General features: G+C 50.5%; 1 protein-coding gene across 1 annotated transcript in view; it reads left to right on the top strand.

The window, feature by feature from the left end:
* The window catches only part of AGBL1 (ATP/GTP binding protein like 1), a 545,529-nt gene that overhangs the window by 167,627 nt on the left and 367,680 nt on the right, over window positions 1-10,222 (top strand). The window contains exons 3-4 of the mRNA XM_023529006.1: window positions 7,526-7,589; window positions 9,286-9,432. Of these exons, the coding sequence (XP_023384774.1) occupies window positions 7,526-7,589; window positions 9,286-9,432 (211 nt within the window). The remainder of the gene's footprint in view (window positions 1-7,525; window positions 7,590-9,285; window positions 9,433-10,222) is intronic.

Below are 10,222 nucleotides of genomic sequence, written 5' to 3'. Positions count from 1 at the left end.
AGGGTCGTCCATACTCTCACGTGATGACTCAGGGCTCCAGATGCCAGCATCTCGGTGGCGTAGGTGTCTACTGCGTAGCTTGTGGTGGCTTCACCTTGGAAGTTACACCGTGTTACTCCTGCTCCATTGTCTTTGGTAATCAGAGAGTCACTTGTCCAAGAATCAAGGGCACAGACCATCAAGTCCACCTAGTGGTGGTTTAACTGTGACCAAGCATTCGCGCCCATGTTTTAAAATGGTCCCAGGTTGGATTCTAGAATCGAAGAGTTTTCACTAAAGAAGCATTCCTTTGGTTACTTCAGAAAGTCCTAAAAATGTCTTCAAACTTCTAAGCTTTCAAAACTCAGTTCAGAAAAGATGAAGAAAGGCGACTTTTGCTCTCGAGCAAATCATTCCACTTCGTTCAGCCTCCTTCTCCTCGTCAGTGCGGTAGGAACAGCGATGTGGAAACTGGATGGTTTTGAGAGCGGGGCAGTGCTGATACCTAAAACAGAGTGGACCTCGGTGGTAATAACCACAGTGTGTTGGCCGTGTGGGAAGCCGAATGGTAATCTGATTTCCTAAACCTCAAATTGTATAGCGTATCTCTGAAAAGCAGCTTTTCACAGTGGATTGGGGCAGGCCGTTACGTACCAGTTTAGAGATTACCCAGGCGGTGGAACAAGGCCACGAGATATCAGGGGTCCGAGGATACCAGAGACCGACCTGTCTTGCTTTGCGATTCTACTTCAGACCAGCTCGCTGGGAATTAGCCGGACAGAGGACCTGGAGAAGGGCTTCCTCTCAGTGTGTTTGGAAACTGGCTGGCTCAGCAGCCTCACAGAGCCAGGGCTGAGCCTCCCTGTCCCGGGTGCTTTTAATCTTTCCTGTGTGTTTTGGAGGTGAATGGATTCAGAGCGGATAAAGGCAGTGAGTGGCAGCTGCTGGTTGAACCAGACGGCAGTAACTCAGTTCCTTGACGCTGGTGCTGAGCTCCGGGTGCCAGGCGCCTGGCGGTGTTATTTATTGGCCGTGTTTTGAATCGGTTCAGAAAAGCTGAACGCCGTTTGGCACTTCGTTTCAGTCATCCTTAATTCTAACCTGCAAGTTTTGTGCTGTACTTTGTCAGCGGTGCTTCGGCGAGACGTCACAGTCTACCTAGAAACAGAGACAGATCCTGCTTCCCAGTGAGTATCAGTTAAGAGAAATCAGAGAACCTTCCAGGGGCATGATGCTGTCGATTGCTGTCATTTATTAGCATGACTCAAATTCTTTACCGTGTACCGAGTGACAGACAACAAGGGTGCCAGGGGCATTGGCTAAGCACAGGATTCCAGATTGTTTCTGCCCAGAGGACACAACCTCCCTGTTTTCATCGGTTTTGTTTATTTTTCCCCCTGCTCCTTCCGAGTATTCTGCTAAATTGTGAACGTCCTGATCTGGGTGGAAAATTGATCCAGGGAGAGGTATCTCTAAGGGTCTTCAGACCTATCTTTGGTCACCTTTCGTGAGACAGGGCCATGGCACGTAACCGCCAGCTTCCGTAATGATGGCAGACTTCTTTTTGCATGCCTCACTGTTCCCGCTCCATCCCTCGTCACATTGAAACTAATCTCATTTTATTTCATTCATAGATACGTCCATCCGTACTCTCTTAAAACACCTCTTTCTTCTGAATTTATTTCAAACTTGACAGAAAGTTTTTCCTTCTGCCTAAACTAAATTTCTATCGGTGCATCTTCTGCGTGTTTCCCTGTAATTGAAATTTGTGATTAGTGCTCCCTTCCGTCATTCATTAACAACTCTAAATTTAATAATGTCTTTTATTTAGCCAGTGGGCCATCTCTAGTGAGTGTTCAAACTGTGCAACGGGAAGAAAAAAATTTATTTTTGGCAATATGGTTTTCTCGGGCTATGAGCTGTGTCCCTTGCTCTTGGCTCATGAGTTTGGAAGACATTTTTATTCCTTAGAGACCGAGAATTAGAATCTCATGGGCTTCTTCATTCATTCTTCAGGGGCAGAAGCAGAGTGTAAGCACTGTATTTCTGCCATATCAGGGGCGTTACACAAAATGAGATGTGGATGGGCCGTTTGTTTCCTGCCCGGTAAAAGTGGGCCTTTTTCCTCCACTTTAAGTCTGTGATGATATCGATGTTCCCTATTCGTTAACTCCGTGCTTGGCATATAATAGGCGTTCTGCGTTTGCTTGCTCAGTTTCTGGAATGACAGAACAATGGAGCTGTGGAGCTCGTGGATGTCCATAACAATGTTCTCCCTGGAATATACTTTGGGGTACATCCTGTCATCAAAGAGGAAAGGATAGCAAGGCTTCGGCAGGTGCATATTTCATTTCCATCTCATCCAATCTTATCTCATCCCATTCCATAATTTACCGAGGGCCAACTCTGTGCAAAGTCCCACAGTAGGGTCACGGGATACCAAAGAGAAACGAGACAAAATACTTACTCTAGACGGGCTCATGGTATCAGGGGACTGTGGAAGATAAAAAATGGTTGCAAATTCTTTCCTTTTCTTCCAACTGAGAGGGGGGACCTAACTCCCACCACTTGAATCTGGACGTCGTCAGTAACTCGACTGAGCAACAGACTATGGCAGAGGTGCCGGTTGGAATTCCGAAGCTAAGGCATAAGAGGCCTTGCCACTCCCACCCCGTTCTCTTGGAATGCGTGTTGTGGGGCACCCGGTCGCCGCGTAAGAAGTCCACGTACCGTATGATCGTCATGCCAGAAAGGCCACGTGTAGGCGCTCTGGTCGACAGTCCATGGTGAGCCCGTCTTCCAGGTGAGCCTGTCAAGGTGCCAGATGTGCGAGCGAAGCCATCAAAGACCCTCCCGACCAGCCAGCTGAATGCGACCCAGTGAGCCGAGTCGACACCATGGAAAGTAGGAGAATGTCCCAGGCAGGCTCTGCCCAGGTTCCCTCCACGCAAAACCAAGAGGTGTAATCAAACGACTGTTGTTCAACGCCGTTAGGTTTGGGCATAGTTCGTTACCTGCACTAGACCAGAACGGAGAGGGAAGGAGATAACCAGGCTCGAGTATGGATTCTAGAGAAGTTACGTACAAAGTGGGTTTTGCAGGATTAAGTGTCGAGCGGATAATTCTGTTCTTGGGGAGGCCAGGCCGCTGCATTGCATCACTGCAGGAGGCACCGGTCACGTCGCAGTCTCTCTGGACGGTGCCCGCTGGAAATGTGCGGTGTCCAGCGTGCGCAGACTCGTGGTGGTTGTGGGAGTGGGTGCCGGGAGGGCACGTTAGCCGGTGTCATGGGAAGGGAGAGGAAGGTGAATCGTGCTGCAGACATGGCAGCAGCAGGAGCAAAGCTTTGCAGGCACAGGTGCCATGCTGGGTCTGGGGTACGGTTCTGTGCAGTGCCCGCTGTCCGTACTGGGGCTGGAGCCGAGCCAGAGGCCAGGCCGAGCGATGTGTAGGGTCTCATTTACATACCATCCTGAGGATGCAGGAGGAGGAGGAAGGCAACAGAGAGATGGAACATTTCAGAGTCAGGGAGCAACACATCCCAGACAGTATTTGAGAAATTTGCAGTTCAAAACCCCTCAGACTGTGAAAGACACTGTTTGTTCTTCCAACTGCCCGCCTTTCCCTGAAAACTTGGCAGATCCATTTTTTTTTTTTTAAAAGAAGGTCTTAAACAACAAGGGATTACTGAATGATTCATTTAAAAGGATCGTTAGAAGAAAATCAAGGCACATCGCATCCTGCCTTCTTTAATTGCTCATTTATTATTACTGTGGGTGTGATAACGGCTTTGTGTTCTTCTAAACAGTGTAAAATATTTATTTTGGTAAATATAGCAGTGCATAAATTAGTGCCAGTCGAGATTTTTGTGGAGCCTTTTTCCTTTTTCTCCACCGATAGCCATAAGTTTTACTTAAAGAAGAACAACATTGTGATGATCCATATTCTGGCTCGGAGCTGAGTGAGGCCATTATGAACTCAGCATCTGTATGACGACACTGTCTCGTAGTTTCTATGGCAGGGTTTTCTTGCTGGGCTGGCCCTATAGTTAGTTTGTGAAATCAGTTTCTTTCCTGTTTATTAAGACCGTAGTGCTTGGGAAGAGGGCATGTGGGGGTATAAATTTTTCATCGCATTGAAATCCTGTAACAAACGACCCCAGTAAAAGTGACCTTTATGAGTGAGAATATTTACTTTCTCTTATCTGAAACTTTACAGTTAGACGGTTCCATAGAGCTGGTTCAGGGACTTAAGAATGCCACCAATGACCCAGGATTATGTCCTCAATACAGCGATGTCCAAAAAGAGCTTTTTTTTCCCTTTTTTTTTTTAATGTTTTCTTTTTCTAAATCCTAGAGCTACGTCTTTTCTGGAATCTGTCAGCAGACTTCTATTCATATTCCCTTATCCATAATCACTTCAAAAATCAATCACGTGAACAGGAGGAACCGTGGACCATTCCCTGGGCAGCGGGGAACGTGAAAACAGTTCCAGAGGAACAGCTCATGTGTGTGCAGCCAACTGTGTTGGTTGGGGGCCTCTTCTCCAGCATGATGGTATCTCAAACCAGTTTAGGGGTGGTGATCGAGTACATCCCGCATGCCCAGCTCGGTACCCTTGCGGGAAGGTAAACAGAAGCATTTGAGACATTGCTTATTCTTGGGGCGTTGTAGTGGACATCGTAATAAGGGAGGCAATTCCTTAACTTGAAACATTAATGTCCTAAGTACATGGGTCATCCGTTACACCTTAGGAGGTGGGAACACAGAGATGGATAAGACCCAGTTCCTGTCTACGGAAATTCGCGGTTCCCTTCAGCTGCTTCATCTCAACCGGTCCTACCTGAAGCGGTTTCACGCTGCAGTGTGGCCAGGCTCTATGGTGCTTCCCTGTGGGCACGCAGAGCTATGACGTGGCTGAAACCCTCCCCGAGGCCCATTTCTGGTTCGTTTCTCAGCATCCTCCGTCACTCACGGACCTGGCTGGGTGAAACGCTCCTTCCTGGATCCTCCCAGCGCCTGTGTCGCAAAATCCTTACCATTCCCAGGTCCTAACTGTGTGCCGACTGCTCACCTGAGCCAGGCCTGAGCCCTGTGAGGGCAGAGGGTATCTTTACTGCCTCACCTGGCGACTGGAACAGAGGTGGTTTGCAGTGAACGTTTGTGGGACGGGCACATGAATAAATGAGTGAAAGGAAATGAATCTGGATTTGTTACTTCCCTTTCATCAGTCTCTACCTTACTAGTTTTTCTCTCTCTCTCTTCTCCTTCCTCTTATCTCTCCATTTCCTCTCATTTTCTTTTCCTTCGCTCACCACGCATCGCTACCCGATACATTACATTCATTCACGAATGCATCTAGCGTCTTACAAGTTACACCGTCCTACACAGCCTGGATTCAATCTTTTCTCCGCCTCTCTCAGAAATTAGAATAATTACGGGGGTGCCGGAGGTGGATCCAGAAACAGAGCAGTTGATCAGGGAACTTTGTTTTCCACGTCGGATCCACGTGCAAAGGGCTGGAGTTCTGCTGGGACATTGCGATTGATAATAAGGAATCTACATTGGGTCTTTATTCCAGTTTCTGGCAGGGAGCCCCTAAGCCAGGAGAGTGAGCAAGGCGTCTCTTGTTATGTTAATGAGGTGGCTTTGGGACACCACCTCAGGATGGGGGCCGGTCGCCACGAGAACCAGGGACCCGCTGGTGGTTAGAGGGTTGGAACGTTCATTTTCCCTCTGCACAGAGGAGAAAGGAGCTGGAGGCCGGAGGCCGAACCCACAGACAACGCACAGAAGTCGCCTCTTCTCCGCAATTTCGCTTTTCTGCCGTTTCTGTTGCCCACAGTCGGTCTCGGTCCGAAAACGGTACGCTGAAAGCCGCAGGAAGAAGCACTTCCTAAGGGGGAAGCCGCGCGCCGTGCCGCGTCCGGGCCGGCGCCCCGGGCCGGCGTCTCCACGTCTCCACGCCGCAGACGCTCCCCCGGCCGTGGGGCCGGCGCGCGGGGCCATCTTGTTCCTCCCAGCGCCTTCTGACGTGACGCGGGGCTCGTGTTCGAGTGACCTTTTTTTTCTTTTTTTTTACTTAATGTCGGTCCCAAAGCGCAAGAGAAGCGATGCCAGCAGTGTGGGTACGCCAAGGTGTGTCTTTTAAGTGTCAAGGTGAACGTGCTCGACTTAATAAGAAACCAACCAACCAACCAACCAACCATGCGCTGAGCTTTGCTGAGAGTGACGGTAACAACGCGTTCTCTATCGGCGAAACACGCTGTTTTGAGAGAGACGGGGGGGAGACCAACTCCCCGTCACTTTTATTACAGTAGATTGTGATAATTGTTTTATTTTACTATCAGTTATTGTTGTTCATTTCTTCCTGGGCCTAAGTTATAAGTCGAATTTTATCAGAGGGATGTATGTCTAGGAAGGAACATATGCAGGGTTCAGTGCTATTTTATGTCCCCACTGGGGGTCTCGGAGTGTCTTCCCGTGGACGAGGGGCGACGACGGTAATGAAGCCTCGGTCAGACCCCACAAGACGGGCTGGGGGCCACGTGCCGGGAATGTGGGCGCTCGGGGACAGAGCGTGCCCGCTGCGTGCCCCCCTCACGCCTCGCCCGCCACATGTCCTGTCTGGCTCTTCCCGAGTCATATATTTTTACAAGACCCTGGGACTCCAGTAAGTAACACGTTTCTCCGAGGTCTGCGAGCCGCTCTCACGAATTAATTGAACCTGAGCGGGAGGCTGTGGGAGCTTGAACTGCTGGCCAGCTGGTCAGAAGTGCCGTTAAGGGCCTGGGTGCAGATTCGGGAGACGGTGGTTGAGGGATGAATTTACAACTCGTAGATAAACAAGTTCTTGGGATCTTAAAAACGACAACAAAACCACCCACAAAATGAGCGTATTACAGCGCGAAGCCCACTGGGCCGGGTGTGCTTTGGGCTTTGCTTCCCCTGAGTCCGGGTGGTCTCGGGGGACTCGGACAGGCCCTCTCTGAGCTTCAGCGTTCTCGTCTCCACAACAGGGTGGACTGTCAGGCATCACAGGGATCCCAGAGAACATCGACGCAACGAGACTCGGTCCGGCCCTAGGTGTCTCCGGAGAAAACAAAAACTCTTCCTGATCAGTCAGGGGAGCGTTTTCGTCAGCACGTTTTAGTAGGTTTCTGTTTCTGCTCTCTGCCCTGCTCTTAAAAGGGGTCCGGGCCTACAGAAATGACGGCACCGTGCTGCCTTGGCTCACAAACCCCTTTTCCCTCGTGGTTTCTGCAGAAATTACTGCTGCTTATTCTTTGGCCTGTCTTGCTACCACAAAGTGGGCTGGAGGGCTCCCGAAGGCCACAAAGGGAGGCAGAGCCGCTGGGCCCCTTATGTCACTGAGCCCCTCTCTGTGCTTATTTAAGGAGCATCTCTTCAGGGCGCCTTGGTGCAACAGGAAGGCTTCCTCAGCGGAAGGAAGCACCGCCCGGTGACTTCCACGTCCGACCCTGACCACACCACCTCTGTCCTTCTGCTGACGAGTTACAGATGGCTGTCTGTGTTTTCCTCTGCAGGGCTGCTCTGACAAGGAGTCCATCCTGCCCATCGTGCAGGTCCTCGGAGATCTGCTTTCTGTTGGTGAGTAGGCCAGGCCCTCCTCGCTCGTGATGGACGGGGGGTTGTGTGACTCTGGTAGCGCCCAAGAATCCGTGTGGCCTGGAGGGTTGCCCCAGCCCGCGCTTTCTTTGAGGCAGGATCATCAGCCCGTCTTTTTTTTTTTTTTTTTTTAAATGAAGTTAATAAGACCCAGAGTCAACGGGGCTGATGGTCCTTTGGGCTCTTCAGTCTTGTCACCCACCCTCCAGTGACCCCAGCGTAGGAGGAAGTGAGACTCTGGGTGGTAGGAGCTGTCTGTCCTCCGCACTCCTATGCCCCTCCTCACTCTGCTTCCCTCACTGCGGCCCATTTAGAGAGCCGGGTAAGGGCAGCCTCCGCTTATGCGTGTCTGGTGGACACAGGAACGTGAGGCTGGACCTGGTAGGCCGTTAAGCTTTCAGAGGTAAGATGGCGGAGTTGACGTCACTGGAATGAACCGAGTTAACCGGGGCACGCCTCTGTTCGTTCATGTCCACGTGAGGAGCCTGGGAAACACAAGAGTTTTGGACCTTCCAGCATTCGGCCAGTTTTCATTTCTATGTCCGCCAGTCCCACACTGCATGAGAAAGATATAGTAACATCACATGGCCAGTACCCCAACGAACAACACGCCAAAGCCACAGAGCCTCAGGCCGCAGTTTCAAGGGATACCAAGGATCTTCAGTAGACGGTGCTGCCATTCGGTGGCGGGGTGACTTCCCCGCAGTCTTCTGAGCGAGGTGACCTCTGTGGGTGAAGCCACAGGATAGCACTGCCTTTCATTTGTCCAGAGGCGTCCGGAACTCTTAGATGAAACCGTGTGTCCTTCTGACGTAGGTGCTGAGTCCTCGGCTCCATCAGCACAGGACGCTACTTCTCATTAGGGTGAACACGAGAGGGTCTTCTTTGCTGATAATGTCTCACCCGGTCGGTCACCTCGATTAGGTCAACCACGCCCAGTGCATAGAGAATCACCCAGGGTCCCTTCTAAGCTGAAATGTAATCACTGCTTTTGACCTTCTCCTGGGGCAAGGTGTGTGTGGGGGGTGGTGTCCCTGTTCAAAATTATTTTTCGTTAAAAAGATCGGCATTCTTCATCCTAGCCCCAGACCCTCTTCTAGACTTTCTAGATAAAATGATGGGGCATTTGTTTCTCAAAGGATTACTCCAGTTGTTTCTATATTTGCCTCCCATTCGTTACTGAAAAAAAATCATTACACCATTGATAATATTGTTCCCGATAAGCTATTAATCCCAGTCCCTTCTACACATGATCAAACCTGTAGCAGAGCCATGTTATGGTCCCTCTCCTGTTAAGTATATGATCATCCATAGGCCCGTACGCATACGTATATACACGCACACACAAGTACACACGCAGACGCTGAAGACTTGATAAGTCCTCAGGAAAGCGGATTCCAGGCTCCATTTATGACAGATCTCGCAGGTGAAGGCACCCAGGTTCTTACACGTGCCATCCTTTCTCCGTTTCATGCCATACCCCCTTCTCGCCACCGTGCTGGCCCCTTACCTGATAGCACAACTTGAACACACATTAGTTCAGGAGCTCCCCGGTACGGTTTCTGGGGTGCAGGGAACCAGTCCTTGCTCTGTCTCTAGCTGCGAAGTCGTCTTCCTGCTCCAGGACGATGAGGGTGATTTTTCGTGGCTCGGCTCTCCTCTGCTTTTTGCCCCTCAGGCACAGACAGGAGGATTCGCTACATGATCAGCAAGGGTGGCAGCGAAGCCCTTTTGCAGACACTGGTGGGCGCAGCAAGGTCAGCTTCTCCAGACTATGACGTCCTCCTGCCCCTTTTCCGACTGCTGGCCAAAGTTGGCCTACGAGGTACCCGCACCCCCAGACCCGAGGGTGACCGAAAGGCCCTTCTGTGGTGGTGGTGGTTATGAGAATAACTTGGGGAGCTTGTGTGGGGGAAGGGCAGGGAGGTTATGGACACTTGGGTGGCGATGGCAGGACCATAGGAGAGGTCACTTTGTTGTCCCGTTGTCAGAGCCTAGGATAGGGCATGGGTCGTATCGAGGACACCGAGGAGACACTCCAAGGCAGTTTTTATCACTTTAAAAATAAAAGGAACATTTCTACAAATATCATCTTAACACGGCAGTTCATCGTGTACGTGCATGAGTTTCTGTGGCCGCCGTAATAAATCACCGCAAAGTGAGTGGCTCAAAACACATTTATCCTTTCACAGTTCTGGAGGTCTGAAGTCCAAAATCAAGGTGTTGGCAGGCTTGGTTCTTCCTGGAGGCTCCGAGGGAGAATCTGTTCCATGCCCGTCTCCCAAATTCTGGCGGTTTCCAGCAACCCCCTGATGTTTCTTGCTGGTAGACACACTGCTTTGATTTCTGCCTGTGCCTTCACATGGTGTTCTACTCTGTGTGTCTTTCCTCGTGTCCTCTCCTCTTCTCACAAGGACATTGGTCATATCGAATTTAGCACCCACCCAAACCTGTATGACCTCAACTAATGAAATCTGCAAAGACCCTATTTCCAAGTAAGTTAGCATTCTGAGGTTGCAGGTGGACACGCATGTTTTTTGGAGACCGTTTTCAGCCCATACCGTAAGTCACATAGAAGCGAGGCTTCCCGAGGCAAAGGGAACACGGGGGCCTCG

Source organism: Pteropus vampyrus, unplaced genomic scaffold (assembly GCF_000151845.1).
Source record: "Pteropus vampyrus isolate Shadow unplaced genomic scaffold, Pvam_2.0 Scaffold34, whole genome shotgun sequence".
NCBI lineage: Eukaryota > Metazoa > Chordata > Mammalia > Chiroptera > Pteropodidae > Pteropus > Pteropus vampyrus.
Note: the sequence above shows the minus strand (reverse complement) of the source record. Positions and strands in the feature narration are given on the sequence as shown.